This window comes from Solanum stenotomum, chromosome 4, assembly GCF_019186545.1.
Source record: "Solanum stenotomum isolate F172 chromosome 4, ASM1918654v1, whole genome shotgun sequence".
NCBI classification, from domain to species: domain Eukaryota; kingdom Viridiplantae; phylum Streptophyta; class Magnoliopsida; order Solanales; family Solanaceae; genus Solanum; species Solanum stenotomum.
This window is the reverse complement of record NC_064285.1, coordinates 24,133,697-24,154,103: the sequence shown is the minus strand read 5'-3', so window position 1 is coordinate 24,154,103 and position 20,407 is coordinate 24,133,697. Positions and strand designations below refer to the sequence as shown.

Below are 20,407 nucleotides of genomic sequence, written 5' to 3'. Positions count from 1 at the left end.
AAGGGTCCCTAAGGAGGACCCCAACCCTTGACCAAATAAGCTGCCAAGGCAGCTTGAAGTTGCTCATGGAGGGAGCATGTCCGCGTCGCGCACTAGCTCCACCAAGGGCCAAAAGTTTGGTTCGCGTCACGGACATGGCGCGGACTCTACTGCCTTGAAATTTAATTTATGAAACTTGTGGGAACAACTCCGTGTCACGAACTTGTTTCCCGACAAATTCTGCGAAAATAAAACTCAAGTTTGACTTGTTTAAAAGGTCCAACTAAGTGAGGGGTAGTTTGGGTACTTTGGGGAATTATTATAAACGGTTATTCTACCTATTTTAGGGTATTTTAAGTTGGTTAAAACCCCAAAATCTAAAATTAGACCCCATTTTTCAAATTGACTCTTCCCTCTTAAAATAGATTCTCTCAAAAACCCCATTGAAGACCTTGATGAAGCTCAAGCTAGAAGATGGGTTTTCAACTGATTTCTTCTTCAATTTCATGGGTCTTCAATAATTAAGGTACGGTAACTCTTGATTCTTGAATAACCTCTCATTCAAGGAGTTCTATCAAAGATTTTCAAAAGTGATTCAAAGACCAAAATTCCCAATTTTCAATCTAAATATGGGTCCTTTGTCAAAATATTTTCTAAATCATTCTATTGATGAATTCATGTGGAATTAAGGTTTTTAAAAGGAATTCTTGAGGAACCCATGATCTCCAAATTCTCGAAAATTGGCCTATGATGTGGGTCTTTGTGAATATGATCTCTATTGGTGAAATTATGTTTAGGTTAGATTGTATTGATGATTCCTATGATTATCTATACTTATTCATGTTGAATTATTTGTATATTGATGAGTTGAGAATTATGGTCTTATGGGCAAAGTTGTGGGTTGATTCCTTTGTTTATAGAATTGTACTTAGATTATGTTTATGTTATTGAGTTACATTGTTGATTCCTATTGCTACATATGTCAATTGATTATGAATTGTTGAGGATTGATCCATGGTGATCATGGCTTGGAGAATTGGTAAGTTGACTTAACTTCTAGTCTATAGTATGAGAATTGATGTTGTGTGGTTTGTTCCACTTATGGTGGCGGTGTTTACTTCTTGTCTATCTATGCATGTTGAGATCATGGCCTTGAAGGCAATAGATGTGAAGTGAATTGATGATTATGATGTATATGTCTATGAAGTTGTGTTATGAAGGTTATGTATGAAATCCTCAATGCTAGCATGATGTTTAAAGTGTGTTGATGATGAGGAGTATAATGTGAATGATAATGTTAGGGATAAGGTGTGGTCTACATGATTGATTATGTTAAGTACTATTGTGGAATGACCCCTACCTATATGAATGTGTGATCATATACATGTTAGGAGTACCTATTCAATGTTGAATGTGTCCTTGTCTCCTATGATGAAGTGTGGGTGGGTGGTCTAGAATCCCTGAAGGCTTTATATGTGAATTGCTCATGATTTAGGGACATTGTGAATGTGTTGTGATCCGTTGAGGTGAATTGCACTTAATATCAATGTTGTTGCTATTATATCAATATAAGGACCAATATGCACACACACACACTCTACATGTATAGCTATGAATATGATGTGTTATGGTGTCTATTGAAAGGTTAACTCTTATATGCACCCTTACATCTTATTATGCATGCAAAGTGTATGATTAGCAAGGTATGAATATGTGTTGTATAAAGGTGTTTATGTGAAAGGCTTTCTTACATATGTACACACACAAATGAATGAATGAATAAGGTTTATGATAATCTAGTGAAAGTGAGTCTCTTGAAAGGTTTCCTCAATCGTACTCTAAACTAGACTATGTTATGAATATGGTATGACTATGTGAAAGGTCATTCTCACATAATATAGGTTCTATGATGAAAGGTCATTCTCATCTTAGAAACCTTTGAGCTATATGATATGAGAGATTAAGTCCCTAAAGCCTATTTTATGAACTAATGTTAAATAAAGGCTTAAAGATGTTTAAAAAGGGAGTTGGAGCTTAGCACCGAGTGAACATGAAAAATGAGAGTGGGGGCTTCATGTTTAGCAAGTCTGGCTTCCCACAAGAGAACCTTCACGTTTAGCAAGTCCAGGTTCCTAACATAGATGTTGTCTCATGAGATGGAAACCTCCACGCTTAGTAAGTCAAGGTTTTCTAGTAGCAATCTCCTTGTTCCATAACTACGTGCCCCTGTAGGTATTAACTTAGTGGATCCACTAGATAACTATTATGTATGTAGGTCCTACTTTGGCAAGTAGTACCCTCTCTTTTTGGTGTGGGAGTAGAACACCGGATTCCATGTAGCTCACATGGTCTATGTCGGTTATGGCAATGTCTCCGGAAAGTTAAGAAATGAACTAAGATAAGAATATGAACTCTAGTCATGATTTCTTGAAGAGTTACTTAGTGTAGGTATGACTATGGACCCTACTTATGCATTGCACAAGTGTACTCTAAGGAAGGTTATGATTAGGCTCTTTAGGTAATGAAGACTATGGTCTATGTACATTAATATGAAAGCATGTTAAGGTTGACTTTACATATGTCAAGACATAAAGTATGATTATGCATGTGAATTACACTTATGACTTCTTAATGGGCTTGCTTAGTATATGTGGGGATATGGGACTCTATGTGTACATTGCACAAATGAGCTTGTGAAGGGGTTGTGAGGGTGGTTTACCTATGATATAAACTAAATGGGTTATGACTGATGATGTAGTAAATGAATGAGTCCTTATATGATGTTATGAAGTATGTTGGTCTTATGTCTAATGTTAAATGAAGATGTTATGACTTGTTGAATATGATGTGCCTAGTCTATGGTGGCTTCCTAGGAACACTTGGTGGGAGTAGTATTATGGGATGCTACTTGCATAATGCACTAGTGTGACTTGGGGGTTGTCTTAGGTGATGGTTCCTATGTGAAGACTATGTCTTATGGTATGCTTATGACTCTATGAATATATGTGGTTGGATTGATGAAGGCTATATGTAAGTTCACCCTTGGTAACCTTAAGGTGATACATTGCACCAAGTATTCCCTAAGGGTTGCTTGAGGAAAAGAGTTAAGATAAAGAGGAAGGTAATGTATTATATGCATTGAATGTGCCTAAAATGTTATAAGTGGACATATGTGCAATTATGAATGGTTTCCACGTGTATGATGATGTATGTACTTTATGTTGTGCCTAAAGTACTAAATGTTCTTGAAGTTTCTCCAAAGAGGCATGATGCATGGTTTCCAACTAAATTTCCTTTTAAAATCATGTTTTTGTATGGTTATCATACTTAGTGCATTCTTGTACTAACATCATTCTTCTTTATCTTTTTACACTAAGTGTAGGTGGTGGTGGCTAAAGGGCCTTTCCTAGAAGTGATGAGCTTGGCTTACTATTCCCAAGTTCCGGGTATGTCCTTAAAGATTCAAGGACCTTTATGTCAAAGAGTTTCTTTAAGTTCTATGTACTAGATAGTAGTTTCTTTTGTATCGTAAGGGTTGTGTCCCTCTTGTGTTGTAGTTATGTTTTAAGATGGCTACCTTGAGACGTAGTACTCCGATTTTGTATTAAAGGTTTAAATGAGGTGACTTTTAAGTCTTGTGTTATATTATGAAATTTTTTTAAATTTTTCGCTATTTTTCTATGATAAATGCTATGACGAATGCTAAGGGTTTGTATAAGACCTCCGAGAGGTCGAATACGCCGGTAATGGCTAGGGGGTGCTCTCGGGTCGTTACAAGGATCCACAGGATTTTATAGATCAAATCCAATGCACTTTGGATGTTATGCATGTAAGTGGTAAAGAAGCGCTTGAGCTAGCAGCATATAGGTTAAAAGGTGTGGCTATATTGTAGTATGAATCTTGGAAGCAATCTGGGGAAACAGATGCACCTTCAGCTACGTGGAAAGAGNCTATGTACTAGATAGTAGTTTCTTTTGTATCGTAAGGGTTGTGTCCCTCTTGTGTTGTAGTTATGTTTTAAGATGGCTACCTTGAGACGTAGTACTCCGATTTTGTATTAAAGGTTTAAATGAGGTGACTTTTAAGTCTTGTGTTATATTATGAAATTTTTTTAAATTTTTCGCTATTTTTCTATGATAAATGCTATGACGAATGCTAAGGGTTTGTATAAGACCTCCGAGAGGTTGAATACGCCGGTAATGGCTAGGGGGTGCTCTCGGGTCGTTACAAGGATCCATAGGATTTTATAGATCAAATCCAATGCACTTTGGATGTTATGCATGTAAGTGGTAAAGAAGCGCTTGAGCTAGCAACATATAGGTTAAAAGGTGTGGCTATATTGTAGTATGAATCTTGGAAGCAATCTGGGGAAACAGATGCACCTTCAGCTACGTGGAAAGAGTTCAAAAATGCATTCCTTGACCATTATCTGCCATTGGAGATCCGAGAGGCCCGTGCGGATCAGTTCTTAAATCTCCACCAAAGAAATATGAGTGTGAAAGAGTACATTCTCAAATTTAATTCCTTGGCCAGGTATGCTCCTAATGTAATAGCTACTATGGAGGATAGAGTTCATCGATATGTGGATAGATTAGATTCATATCTGTTTAGAGACTGTACCATTGATTCGTTGAATAAAGATATGGATATAGCAAGGATGCAAGTTTTTGCGCAAAAATTGGAGGATCAAAGGCAAAGAAGAAGGATACAAGAGTCAGAAATAGGGCATTCTAAGAGGGCCAGATCCATAAAGCAGTTTACACCATCCCAAGGTGAATTTAGGCCTCGGTTTTCTAACGACCTCCTAGGCCATCATCCTTCTATTCTACAGCTAGCGCTCCACCACGGTTTCAAGGGTTTAGGGGCAATCAGTTTGGGCAAAGAAGTGAAAGCCAAGATTCACAAATAATGGGTTATCAAGAGCAGGGAAGTACGAACCAATCAAGGCCTCCTCGACAGCCTTGTAAACAATGTGGAAGGAATCATCTAGGTGCATGTAGGTTTGGGATAGATATTTGTTTTTGGTGTGGTACACCGGGTCATATGATGAGAAATTGCCCTCATAAGGGTGTGGGTGGTGTGGCACAACCTACCATATCAGTTGCTGCATCATCATCATCAGCATCTTCTTTGGGTAGGGGACAGATGCCTACTGGTCGTGGTAGAGGAATTAGGGGATCAGCTAGTTCTAGTGGAGTTCAAAATCGCATATATGCTCTAGGGGCTCGACAAAATTTAGAGGCCTCGTCGGATGTGGTTACAGGTACATTGTTCATCTTTTCACATATTGTATATGCATTAATTGATCTTGGGTCTAAACTATCATATGTTACTCCATTGATTGCTGAAAAGTTCAAAAGAACACCAAAATTGTTAGTGAAGCCATTTGAAGTATCTACACCGATGTGTGAGTCTATTATAGCTAGAAGGGTTTATCGTAATTGCATTGTAACTGTTTGTGATCATGATACATTGGCTGATTTTGTTGAGTTAGAAATGGTAGATTTTGATGTTATAATGGGTATGTATTGGTTAGCTTCTTGTTATGCCACGGTAGATTGCCGAACTAAGATAGTGCATTTCCAGTTTCCAAAAGAGGCAATCCTCGAATGGAAAGGTAATATTGGGGCGCCAAGAGGTAAATTTATTTCTTATCTTAAGGCAAAGAAGATGGTGTCCAAAGGATACATATGTCATCTGGTCAGAGTGAAAAATATAGATGCAGAGCCGCCAACTCTTCAATCCATTTCGGTGGTAAATGAATTTTCCGATGTATTTCCTGGAGATCTTCCGGGTTTGCCCCCAGAACGAGAAGTAGAGTTTGGTATTGATGTGATTCCAGATACTCAACCTATCTCCATGCCTCCATATAGAATGGCCCCGACAAAATTACGGGAGTTGAAGGAGCAATTAAAAGATTTACTAGAAAAAGGATTCATAAGGCCTAGTATGTCCCCATGGGGAGCACCAGTTTTGTTTGTACGTAAGAGGGATGGCTCGTTAAGAATGTGTATTGACTACCGGTAGTTGAATAAGGTAACGATTAAGAACAAATATCCCCTCCCTAGAATTGATGATTTGTTTGATCAGTTACAAGGTGCTAAGTGTTTTTCAAAGATCGACTTGAGGTCGGGTTATCACCAAGTAAGGGTCAAAGACAAAGATATTCCCAAGATAGCTTTTCAGACACGGTATGGTCATTTTGAGTTTTTAGTCATGTCATTCGGGCTAACAAATGCACCAGCAGATTTTATGGATTTAATGAATAGGGTGTTCAAGCCATTTTTAGATGTGTTTGTGATAATATTCATAGATGACATTTGGTGTATTAAAGATCGAAAGATGACCATGCTAATCACTTGCAGCAGGTTTTACAAATTCTTCGTGATCATAAGTTGTATGCAAAGTTCTCTAAATGTGAGTTATGGTTGAAATCTGTGGCATTCTTAGGTCATATTGTATCCGATGAAGGAATAAGGATTGATAACCAGAAGATAGAAGCCGTGAAAGACTGGCCAAGACCTACAACGCCTACGGAGATCCGTAGTTTTCTTGGATTGGCAGGTTATTATAGAAGTTTTGTTGAAGGATTCTCTTCCATTGCTTCACCCTTAACAAAGCTAACGTACAAAGAAACTAAGTTTCAATGGAGTGATGCATGTGAAAGAAGCTTCCAAGAGCTGAAGAATAAATTAACTTCTACACCTGTATTAGTACTTCTAGAAGGAACGGAAGGCTATGCAGTGTATTGTGATGCTTCGGAGTGGGCTTAGGTTGTGTATTGATGTAGCATGGTAAAGTAATAGCTAATGGCTCAAGGCAGCTACGACCACATGAGAAAAATTATCCAACCCATGATCTAGAGCAAGCAGCAGTTGTGTTTGCTTTGAAGATATGGCACCACTACTTGTATGGAGTTCATATTGACATATACACTAATCACAAGAGTTTGCAATATATCTTTAAGCAAAGGGACCTAAATCTGAGGCAGCGAAGATGGCTGGAGCTATTAAAAGATTATGGCATTGATAACTTGTATCATCTCGGGAAAGCAAATGTAGTAGCTGATACATTAAGTCGTAAAATAATGGCAAGCACTTATGGGAAGTCTGTGGAAAGACAAGGAATAACTAAGGATCTATGTCAACTAGCTAGCTTGGGGGTTCGCCTTTTTGAATCTCCAGACGAAGGGGTTATTGTGCAATGCGGCAGAATCCTGATTAGTAGTGGAAGTGAAAGAGAAGCAGTACATTGATCCTATTCTATTAAAGCTTAAGGAGAGTGTACAACAGGGTATGACAAAGGTATTTGAGCTTACACAAGAGGGAGTACTTCGATGTCAAAACAGATTGTGTGTACCTAATGTAGATGAATTAAGAAATAGGATTATGATGGGAGCACATCATTCGAGATATGTTGTCCATCCGGGGTCAACTAAAATGTATCATGACTTGAAAGAAATGTATTGGTGGGGGGACATGAAGAAGAACATTGCGGAATTCGAGGCTCAATGTCCAAAATGTCAACAAGTACAAGTAGAGCACCAAAAGCCCAGAGGTTATATGCAGTGTATAGAGCTTCCAATTTGGAAGTGGGACATGAACAACATGGATTTTGTCATTGGTTTGCCTCGCTCATTTCGGAAGTTTGATTCCATATGGGTAATAGTTGACAGACTCACCAAATCAGCACACTTCTTGCCGATGAAGACTACTTATACAACTGAAGAGTATGCAAGGTTTTATATTAAAAAGATAGTTCAACTACATGGAGTGCCAATCTCTATAATATCTAATAGAGGAGCTCAATTCACTGCAAATTTTTGGAAGTCATTTCAGAAGAGTTTGGGGACACAAGTGAATTTAAGTACAACCTTTCACCCCAAAATAGATGGTCAGGCAGAGCGTACAATTCAAACACTTGAGGATATGTTGCGAGCTTGTGTATTAGACTTCAAGGGTAGCTGGGATGAACATCTATCGCTTATTGAATTCGCTTATAACAATAACTACCATTCAAGTATTAAAATGGCACCTTATGAAGCTTTATATGGTAGAAAATATAGATCCCCGATTGGCTGGTTCGAAACAGGTGAAACTGCCTTATTTGGGCCAGACCTTGTTCATCAAGCTATGGAAAAAGTCAAAGTGATACAACAGCGACTAGAAACAGCTCAAAGTTGACATAAATCATATGCGGATATTAGAAGGAGAGGACTAGAATTTCCATAGGGGATTGGGTGTTCTTGAAGGTGTCACCGATGAAAGGGGTAATGAGGTTTGGTAAAAAGGGTAAGTTGAGTCCATGCTACATAGGGCCATATAAGATTATTCGAAGAATTGGCCAAGTTGCGTATGAGTTAGCCCTACCTCAAGAGCTTTCAACCGTTCATCTGGTGTTTCATGTCTCAATGCTTCGAAAATGCGTAGGTGACCCATCTCATGTTACTCCTATTAAAGATGTACATGTTACGAGAGATCTCACTTATGAAGAAGTACCCATTGCTATTCTGGATTGACAAGTTAGGAAGTTAAGAAATAAAGAAGTAGCTTCTGTAAAAGTATTATGGAGGAACCAACAAGTAGAAGAAGTTACATGGGAATCAGAAGAAGCAATGAAATTGAAGTATCCTCATCTCTTCCAAACCGACGAGAAAGATTAAAATGTTGAGTTGAGGCGTTAACAAGTAAGTATAAGTCTATATGTTTAATGTGATTAACAGTAGTACTAACTTAAGCTTGAATTTGTTTGGGCTGGATAACCAAGCTAACATTCGAGGACGAATGTTTTAAGGGGGGAAGGATGTAACAGCCCATATTATGCATATGCTTGTTCTGTTCTTGTGATACTTGACATAGCCTTATAGTATAGGCGAGGGACCATGTTTCTTATAATATTAAAGTTGGTTTAAACTAGCTCGGAAAGTGATGTGATGCCTTGCACGTTCAGCATGTGTACTGCAAGTTATAACTCCAACGGAAGTATTTAAACTCAAGACGGGAAGGTGGTAATTGAGCTTAAAGTTGAAAGTTAAGTGCTAAGTTAAAGAAAAAGAGATTAATAATTAGAAAATGGATTTAAATAGGTTAGTTGCTTGCTTGACTTAACTAAGCTAGTAGGTGCATCACCTACTTTGACTTATTGACCAGTCCAAAGAACCAAGTAGGTGCATCACCTACTTGAGCTATATGGATCTAGTTAAAAAGGTCAAGGTTTATGGATCAAATTTGGGCCTATGCTAATGGACTCACTTGAGGCTCAAACTATGTTAAATAAAGCAAAATGAAATGAAAGCCCAGCAGCCAAATCTGCCAAGGCCCAATATATATAAGCCCAAGTGAATGCTAGTAGGTGCATCACCTAGTTTGACCTTTTGAGCTGCTTGATGTACATAAGTAGGTGCATCACCTACTTGATCAATTAGTGGCTGAAAATGGACCAGAAAAGGAGGTTCTAGAGGATTATTTTTTATGGTCAAGAAGGCTCCATATAAACCCAATAAGAGGAGATCTTTTCACTCATTTTAACATACAAAATTCACAATTCACTTCAGCTGTCTCTCCCTTTTCTTCCAAGAGCAGCCTAAAAATTCCTTCCAGGGTTCTTGAAGAAACCCTCATATCTGCAAACCAAGGTAAGAGAAACACTTATTGATTTAGCTTAATTTTCCCTTGGAAGACTAGAAAATATGTTATTCATGTACAAGGCAGAAGTTCCCACAAGATATTGTTCACTTTCATTAATTATTAAGATACTTTTCTCTTCTTCTTTGGTTTAAGTGTGAAGGGAAGTTGAAGTTTTGGAGGAATTCAAGTTATAAGGAAAAGTTGCATATATTGAGGTAAGGTGACTGCTCCATTTTCTTCGTCCTTATGTATGAGTTTGAGTAAGGAATTATGGGTGTGCTGTCATAAAGAACTCAAGGGGGTGGTGAGTTCAATAATTGGTTGTATGATAAAGAATATTTTAGGCTGTTTTATGTGTATTGTTGTTGGTGTAGCTTGGGTAATCTTGGAAAAGGATATATAATGTGTATTGGGCAAAGAAGATGGGTGTGATGATACACATTATTTTGAGGGTTGTATGGGCTCATTACCAGTCAAAGTTAGTTACTATTTTACGAGGCTCACGGTGTGATAGCTACTAATATCAGTTTATCATGACTTATATTGTAGATTAATATCTAAAAGGGGAGGTTGAATCGTGATAGTTATATTGGTCAGAGAATAAGGTATGTAAGGCTATTCGATTCAATATTCTTCGGCATGAAATTTGATACTTGCAATCAATATCAATAAGGGAATTTCCCAAGTTCTATTCCTAGTAAAGGAAATATAGTGGCAGCGTACGATCTCCAAATAGCTAACAATATTTCCCCCTCTCCTTAGTGTATAGAATTACTTCATTATATGTTCACTACTCTATACTTGTGTAATTATCTTCCTATGTGCTGGTATAGAAATGGTATTTGCAAAAGCAAGTTTGGTGAATCCTCCTCTTAGTCAATTGAAGTCAATTGTGTCATTTAAGCTCACAAGTAATGCATTGATGTTACATAGCTCCTTATGTCATTGTTACTGCGTTAAAGTATTATTTTCATGTCTTCTACTACTGATCCATAGTCCCAAATATAAAAAATGATTATGACCACCAAAACAACAATCTCAAAGATTAAAAAATCTAAGTAAAGCAATCTGTATAATTAAGGGTGGCAGCTCAGGGGCAAAAACCTAGCATGGGCCAATCCCAATTGGTATAGAGGGGTGGCAGCTCAGGGGCGAAAGCCTAGCATGGGTCGATCCCAATTTGTGTATTTATGAGGACCGCATCCCAAGGATTAAAATGCCTAACATGAGTCATTTTCTTCTACCACTGATCAGTTGGTCATTCGTATCAAATGCCTTATAAAGATCATAACACACAGAAGATAAGAATGTAACATACATGATTCCACAAGAGTTAACAAAGGTGGTCTTCTATTCTGATTTATGCACACATATATTGATACTTGGTTTCATTTGAACTCTTTTTTATATATGTTATTGCCTTACACATTCAGTACATCTTCTCGCACTGACGTCTCTCGCAGGGGACGCTGCATTTCATGCTGCAGGCACAGGTACTTCAGCTAGTAGACCTTCTTAGTAGGAGCACACGACACTCAGCTACTTTTGGTGAGCTCCAGATTGGTTCGGAGCTTTACTGAGTCCTTGGTAGATTCATTTGGGTATTATATCGTAGTTAAGGGTAAGGCGGGGTCTGTCCCGACCTACTCTAAGGTTTTCTATCTTTTAGAGGCTTAGTAGACTTATGTATATGGTTCAGTTGCGTCTTAACAAGTTGTGGCCTCAATGGCCAAGTCTTGTATATAAGTTTTGGGTCTAATTATGTTGGTTTGTATCGCTGCATCGTATGTGAACTTGTCACAAGATTGTCATAGTTATATGCATAGTAGGCACATGTTACATGTTAGTTCTCTCGGGCCTATAGGGCATCGGGTGCCTGTCCGTCTTAATGGGATTTGAGGCGTGACATTATTCAACTTTTCCTTCACTGGCTGTCTCAACATGATAGCCATTTTGGCGAATAACCTTGAAATTTAATAAGTTTTTTTGAGACTTATTAAAATACAATGCATTGTTAATAGTTAATATCGTTCTCTCGATATTATAAGGCTGCTCTTCCAGAGCCCTCTATTAATGTTGCACTACCAGATATTGTATTAACATAAGCCTTTCTCATAATCAAATTAGAAAAATGTTTCTTTTCTCTTAAAATAGTGTGAGTTGTAACACTATCAAGAAGAAACATATCTCCATTACTCATCTTGGACCAATTAAAGTTTGAAATTTTTTATTTAACTTCATAAAATAAAAGTACATCATAAGAAATATGAAAAATCAACAATTTGCAAGAAAATAAAATTACTTAAAAACAACATAAGGAAAAACATAACAATTAGAAGCACATAAATAAAACAACATAATTACTTTCCCCAATCAAATGATCAAACATTAGTTTTGATCTCCAAAGAAGTCTTCAACTTCCCAATGAGTAATATCATCAAGGCCATCGAAATCATCATCTTTTAGAGCCAACTTTACTTCAATATTGTCATCATATTTTTGTGAAAACCCTGCATCGGCATTATTTTTATAAGTCAAGTGTGACTCTAACCGAGCATTAGAAGAAGAGACACCATTTTTAATTCTTTTTCTTTTTAAGGAATTTTGATAAAGTCTAACAAAATGCTCAGGTTCTCGGCGTTCATTCTTTCAATGCCTTTTCATGCCTCAACGATGACAACTTCCTCTTGAAGTATTGCTTTGAGAATCCATATTGTTCTCCCTTTTGTGATGACCACCAACACGGTGATTATTATATCGTCCCCTACCATTGCCACGTCCACCCACATTATTTTGGTCCCGATTTTATTTTGTCTTCTTTCAGACTGGCCATGTGCTTCAACCTTATTTGCTTCCATTAATGGAGCAGTTCCCGTTGGACATACCTCATGGTTTTTCAATAAAATAGTATTATGCTGCTCAACCACAAGAAGGCATGAAATCAACTCAGAATACTTTTTAAATCTCCTTTCACGGTATTACTGCTGTAATACCAATTTTGAGGCATGAAAAGTTGTGAGAGTCTTTTCCAACATGTCTTCATCTTTTATATCGTCCCAGTTTCAATTGGAATGTAATTTTGTACACAACAGAATTATATTCACATATAGTTTTTAAATCTTATAATCGTAAGTAAATCCATTCATAATGAGCCCTTGGAAATACCGTTACCTTAAGGTGGTCATACATTTCTTTCAAACCATTCCACAATTCAAGTGGAATTTTCACCGTAAGGTATTCGACCTTCAATCCTTCATCCGGATAATGACGAAGGAAAACCATTGCCTTTGCTTTGTCCTGACTCGGTGTTGTATTTCCATTGGTAATAGTGGCACCAAGACCTTTAGCGTCAAGGTGAATTTCAACATCGAGTACCCATGACAGGTAATTCTTTCCATAAATATCAAGTGCCACGAACTCAAACTTTGAAAAATTCAACATGATAAAACTATCATAAAAACTAATTAAGTCAGACTAAAATAAACAGTGAGTAAATAATTAATTAGAAAAAAAGTATATTTCATCAATGATAATAACGTGACACATGCTATTGTACAAAGTATACATCAACTAGTAAATTAGTGTGTTAGTATCAAACTTTCGAGCAATTTAATTTAACATTCTTCCCAACAGGTAACTTAAATAATTTCTTAACAAAATCGCAAGAAAAAATCTTTTTATTAAAATTAACATTTAACTAACTTAAAAATAAAATAATTCACTTTCTGATCGGGAGAGAACCTAAACGTGTGGAGTCATGTATAGTCCATTGTTTAACTACCAAAATATACATACCACTGTTTAACACCTTAACATTTCATAATATGTATATTATATTAGAGGGGTTAATAATGACAATTAAGTGTATGAATACATACCAGAAGCTCAATTTGAAAAAATCGAAATGATATTAGAGTTTCATGCTGATAATGTGTTATAAAACTTAAGAACAAAAGAACAATATTAAAATGGAAACAAGAAGAATATAAGACAAGAGGAACAATATAAGATAATTTTCTTTCTTTCAAGTGTATTCAACATCATTCTCAATACCACTATTTATAGGATTACAGTAAGGAATACCAAAGGATGTCATAAACATTACATTAAACCTTGAGAATTACCACCCATATAGGAGGAAATAAACCTAGGAGTTATGGTCATTCATTTGACCACATTATCAACAACATTACTAACAATAAATGAGGGAATTAATCTAGGAGTTATGGATGTCCATTTGACCACATTATCAACAATATTACTACTCATAAAAAAAGGAATTAACCTAGGAATTATGGTCATGCATTTAACAATGATAAGCACGAAATTTGAAAATGAGGGAATTATAATTTTTTTAAAAAAATTGAAAAAAATGAAGAGAAGATCAAACATCCCGATAAGTTATTTTTTTAAAAAAAAAAACAAAAAAGAAATCGTGATAATAAAATTTTAACCTTCAAATATGTAAAAAATCATGGGAAGTGGGGAGTAAAACCCATTTATATCATCTATGGAGTAAAACTTAAATTTTGGTATTAATAATTGTATTTATTGTCAATGCGAAGATGCAACGTCTCTCTTACCAAGCTGTGATTGTAATACTTCAAAGGTTATAATTATCGTCTCGAATGTGAACAAAGTACGTACCTTGCATACATAATTAAATGATAGAACTATAAGTTTTTATGGTCCACATAATTAGTTTATTTTTGTCTAATAATTAAATAAGTTAAATCCTAAATCTGTATGGGAAAGTTACCTAGTGGGATTACTAATTATTTATAAATTAATTAAATTTTACTTTATTATATAAGTAATTTTTTATAATTTTATATTATTATTAAATTATTTAAAGAAAGAATACCCCATAATTATCTCTTACACAATTATAGGGATTTACATTGATTACTGTTCCTTTTTTTAAAGTTACAAGTCACACCTCCACAACCCACCTAAATCCCTCACCCCATGTCAATTCCACGTTTAAAAAAAAAATAGAAATTCATCTTTCATCTCTTTCATCCATACTCCATTAAAGCCGATTTTCAACATCTAATAACTAATTAGGAGAAATATATTCTCCATACAATAAAAAAAGAGAGGAGATCTCTAAGTTGTAATTTTCAATAATTTTAGTATATTGAAGAAACCCCGTTTGATAATTGTATTGCAAGAAAGTTTATTTTACCATTTTCATGGAGGTGAATCAGAGATGTTTTGAGGTTGATCCTTTCTAGGTTTTGCTGATTTGAGCTCTTACTACGTCGGAAATGGTCAAAAATTGAATCTTTATTGATTTTGCTAATGTTTTTGAGAGACTTATGGCCATGTGTAGTGTAGATTGGAGTTTATTATAGGAGGTAAAATGTTATTGAAACCTTATGTTGTTTGGACTCTTGGAAAGTACTGTTGAGTGTATGTTCTGTCCTTCAAAAGTTAATTGGGTTTTTTACTACATGGGATATGGTTAAATCAATTTAATAGATTTTTTTGTTAAAATTGTTATATTATGCATATTATTGGTATGAAAGCTAACTTAATATACGATTTATGAATATGGTATGAATTTTGTCTAATGTTGGCATGAATTGGTATAAATTTTGGTATAAAAATGGTATGATGTATTACTTATATTTGGTGTGAAACTTGTTTAAATCTGGTATGAAGTTGGTACACAGTTTAGAGGAAATCTATTTTATTTCAAATTATTTTCATTATGTCTACTAATCTGGCATGAAACATGAGTAATATTGGTATGAAAACTGACTTAATATACAATTTATGAATATGGTATGAAATTGATTTATTGTTGGTATGAAAGCTGACTTAAGTTGTGTATTAATTTTATCAAAAAATGGTTTGATATCAGTGGTCCAATTATGTGAATTGATTGTAGTTTGTTAAATCACCCATTTTTTTTGTATAAATTATGTCTAATGTTGGTATGAATTGGTATTTTCTTATAATACCTATTTTTTATAATAAGAAGGTTTCTTTTTCAATTTCTCCAATTAGGTTTATGGCAATGCAAAAAAACAAAAAACGATGATGGCGCAATCAGTGAGAGTGAAGTAACTGGGACTATTGCTAGCAAATTTGATGGATCCCGCATAGAAAAAGAACATGCTCCAGATACCAGCAATTATCCTACACCAAGACTACGGAGATCAAATTTGAGATAGTTGATTGCAGCTTAGACTCTTTAGTATTTCATGTCTTTTTAACTTTTGAATGATACATATTTGTTTTTCATACAGTTTTAAGTATTGAATGATATAGAATATGCATTGTTTTCTTCAAGTCAATTATCAACTACATACGAATTACAGATTGACTCTCATAATTTCAGGATACTAGTTATATACATATTGCATATCAATTGGATACAAATTTCTGGATATTAGTTATATACAAACTACATAACAATTAGATACATAAATAGTTTAGTTTTGATATTTAATTGGAGATCAAAATGAACATCATATAATTGGTATCCAAACTGTATATAGTTGACATCCAATTATTCATACCAACATTTATTCAACTTGAAGGATCTCATTTACTACAATGTTTAATTAATATAGATAAGCAGTCGTCCATCACAACAAAAAAAAGATTTTTCAAACAAAAAAAACTTGATTTACTCGTCAGTGACAACAATTTTGGAAAAAAAAAATGAAGAGAGAGTAACGTAGAAGAAAATGGATAAAATCAGACTTTTAAATTAATTTTAACAGATTAGAGTGGATTAAGGAAACTAAATATTTCTAATTAGTTTGAATCTACTAAATTTATGCTAATTAATAATTATCATCAATCAATTCAAATTTTATTAATACACCTATTTCCATTTTTTTCTTTTTTTTTCCTTCAAAATCGATTTATTTTCCTTTTTTATCTTTTTTGTTTTTTCAAAATCAATTTTTTATTTAATAAAATGTTACAACCTGAAATTTTTTATTGTTACAACTTGAAAGTTTTATTCTACTGCTAAAGCCTGAAAATATTAGTCTAATAAATGTAATATATGAAATTTTCACTACCACTTTTTGTTAGAGCCGTCAATATGGGCTAGTCCCGTTGGATCAGCCTGGCCTAACATGTGATTTGATAGGGTTGGACTACTATTTTTTGAGCCCATTTAACAAAAGGGCTTTTTAGCCCAGCCTGAATAAGCCTGCCGATTTGTGGGGCTTGAGAAATATGGATAGGGCCGGTCCGTGGGCCAAATAGAAATTAATTAAAAAAATAAAAATAAAATGGAGTATTAAAAATAACAAGAGTCTAAATTCAAAATCTGTTTAAAGTGTGAAAATATTACAATTTAAATACAAATTATGTTTATAAAATATGTACTACATAAAATAAAAATTCCATAAAATTTCTAGGGAATCACTACATAGGTCGTAGCTTATGGAATATTGTCATACTATAATGATCATTGAAAAACAATTAGGTTAATATTTCTATTTAGCTATTTATGCTTTTACTTGAAATCAAACTTAATAAATATTATAAAGATAATTTTATTTGTGGATTTGATTAAAAAGTAGTAACACTTACACCATGTAATATTGTCTTGTTGATATTTATGATAATATTTTTAAATTATAATTTAATTTAAAAAATTATAAGAAAAATATACTTTTGAGAAAAGAGGGTTGGCCCAGCAAAGCCCATAGCCCACGTACTTGTGGGCTGAGCCAACCATTTTCTGGCCCACACCGAAAATGGGCTAGCCTTGCCTGACCCGTCAAATTTCAAAGCCTGTATGGGTTAGCCCGAATGGGGTGGGACATCCCATATTGACAGCTCTAACTATTATCAACAACTCACGTTGATGGAGCGTGAGAAATAATTGTTCTATTCTCCGTATTATAAAAGGGGTCCTCTCTCTGCCAAAACTTAAAGTCAGTTTCATCAAACTATTCTAAAACGTAAGGTAAAGAGAGATAAACAAAATTTAGTTCTTGGTTTAAGAACAAAAGAAAATAAAGTGCTTCCGCTAATATTGGTCAAGAAGAAAACTATGGAGAATTCAATTATGTCTCTTGACTGGCATATTGTTATAGAATTGTATGTGAAAATCATTAAGTTCTACGATTCTGAAATCTTAATAGATTTACATGTTGTATCAGAGTCAGGTTTAAGAATTAGTGATTTTCCATTAAAATTATGTTTTCTTCTGATTTTGTGAACCCTAATTATATAATTAAGGATTTATAATCTGATATTAATTTATTTTGCGGGATTTGATAAATTACTCGCTAAATATTTTGTTAAGGAAAATAAAAGGAACAATTCCCGAATAATGAAAGAAGCCGAAGACAAGCCGTACATTAATTGAAATTTATTCTGTTCTCTATACTTTAAAGATTGATTGTCCTTATGTAGATTATTAAAATAATAGAACTAATGATCTCAAAAATTTAAGTTGTTGTAAAAGGCATGCAATGTTCTTTTTTATTTTATTTTCTTGAGATTGTTCTTGACAAATTTTGAGAAAATTGGTGAAGTTAACGTGTACTGTTTTACTGTCTCTCAATGATGGAAATTTTTTAATTAATTTCTATTACTTAATTTCAATAATTGGTGTATTACACTTATTGGAATTTTCATGAACCATATTTGGTTTAGTGCTTATGACCTCCATTATATAGTTAACAAAACAATTTCATGATTTATATGGAATTATGTATGTGGGGTTTTTTAATCACCAAAGTGGTCAAATCTTTATGAATTTAATTTCAAAAAAATGATTTAACTTAAATTCAATTACCCAATAATTTTGATGCTTATAACTGATATAACACCTATGGGTAAATTCAAGTTTTTGGTTATAAGACATTTATGAATCCCCAAAGATTGATTATTTGTTCATATAACCATTTAACATTAAGGAGATAATTCAGATGTATCCTTAGTTTATTTATTTATCCAAAGACAATAAATATTATTAAGAATACATTATTTTGATGTTAAATTCATACTTAAGCATCATTATGTCTAAAGTTGTATTTTGATGTTTCACCCAAAGGAGGACATCGGTATAAATTTAATAATACATAAACCTTTTCTGAATCTAATAGTATGTTTAAACTCATAATTCAAATTATTAACAAATGAGCATATTTTATTTGCAACATTTGTTATTCATTCGCAATTTGCCTCTGTTACGACATTTAATGGTCTTAACTTCTCAGACTGGTGCGAACAGATCAAATTCCATCTAGGAGTTTTAGCTCTTGATGTTGCACTTTACACTGAGAAGCCAACTACTACTACTGAAACTAGTAGTGTTGCAGAATTAGGCCTAATGTTCAAGCGAATTAAAGAAATACTATTAGCCTACTAGGCCAAATGCACATGATACAAACAAATGTAGCCTACTAGAAATAATATTTTTTGGATTGTTCTACTAGGTTTATCACCCTATATGGAAAAGGTATCTAGACAGACTTAGTCAAGTAAACAACTCGAGTCGGGGAGGGTCAACTCTCCGATAGTAGAGCTATTTTGACTTAATTGGTGGTTTAACCTCGCCTAACATGTTTGACTAAAATCCTAAACCAAGAGTGTAACTGCACACTAACTCATCTCAAGTATTGTGGAGCGTATCCGCACACACATTGTATAATGGATGTTCAAAGATATTCAAATGGGGTGCGCGAGAGAAGATGGTTTGTATATATAATAACACAACATCAAGGTACTAAATCAACAAAGAGCAGAACATATTAGACAACAAACATAATATATATATATATATATGATCAATAAATAAAGCAAAACAAAATCAATGTACAAAGCTCGAATTATAAAAAAAAAAAGTACCCGACAAAGTTGTCAAATCAATCACACCTCTTTTTTTTCTTTTTGAAATGTGAGTGTTTTAAAAAAATTAAAATAAAAGAAAGAAAAAAATATTTATTTAGAGTCACCATTTGGAATCAATTTTTTTTTTTGTATTTCAAGTCACCTTGTAAATTTCTAATTAAAAAGGATATAACTCTATATTTCTTAGTCTAAGAAAACAAAATATCAGGTAAGAAATTCTATTAAAAATGAATAAGGTGTGAGGCACCCCCTAGTCCCAAGGTTTTAGCACGTTGTTTTATTGATCCATGTTTGGCTAAAGAAAATTTTCGGATATAACGAATTTGTGTTGGTCACTAATTTTTACAAATTTGATTACTGTAATATTATAGCCTAGAAGTGTAGCCGCACTTAAGACCTCCTTTTATTTAGAAAATACAATACACACCAAGGATCGTAACCAAACAAATGGAGGTATTGAATAAAAGAAAATTTGAAAAAGTAATTAATGAATCAAAAAATTTGTTGTAAAATATAAACATAAAAAAATAAATACATATATATATACACCTAAAAGTGGTGATGACGAGCAATAATGGAAGTCAATGCTAGTTGAAGTCACACCCAAATAAAGATCAATTTTTTAAAAAACTTTCTAAGTCTTCCTATTTTTTTCTCAATATTATTATTTTCTTCTCAATTTTGTTTTTGCTAGGGAACTTCAATTTTGTTCTCTTGTTTCTTTTTTAGGAAAATGAAAGAAGAATGGGGTGTTAAATAGGTTGAGAAGATGAAGCACCACATCTTCTTGAAAACTTAACAATCAATGCATGCATGAGACTTTTTGTCTTCATAATGTACAACCCAAAATGGCCAATGAATATTTTCTCGTTTTTCTTATTTCAAGAAGAATAATTGGAAAGGACTTCATTTCTCCTTAGAGGGTCTCATTTTATTTTATTCATTAATTGCATAAAAGTTAAATG

The 20,407-nt window shown here is 34.1% G+C and overlaps 1 protein-coding gene across 1 annotated transcript; it reads left to right on the top strand.

Moving 5' to 3' along the window:
- Positions 1–4,887: 4,887 nt before the first annotated feature.
- Positions 4,888–7,234, top strand: LOC125861371 (uncharacterized). Its single transcript, XM_049541289.1, has 3 exons — positions 4,888–5,803; positions 6,430–6,686; positions 6,770–7,234. Exons 1-3 carry the CDS (start codon positions 4,888–4,890, stop codon positions 7,232–7,234), a joined length of 1,638 nt encoding a protein of 545 aa, XP_049397246.1.
- Positions 7,235–20,407: the final 13,173 nt, after the last annotated feature.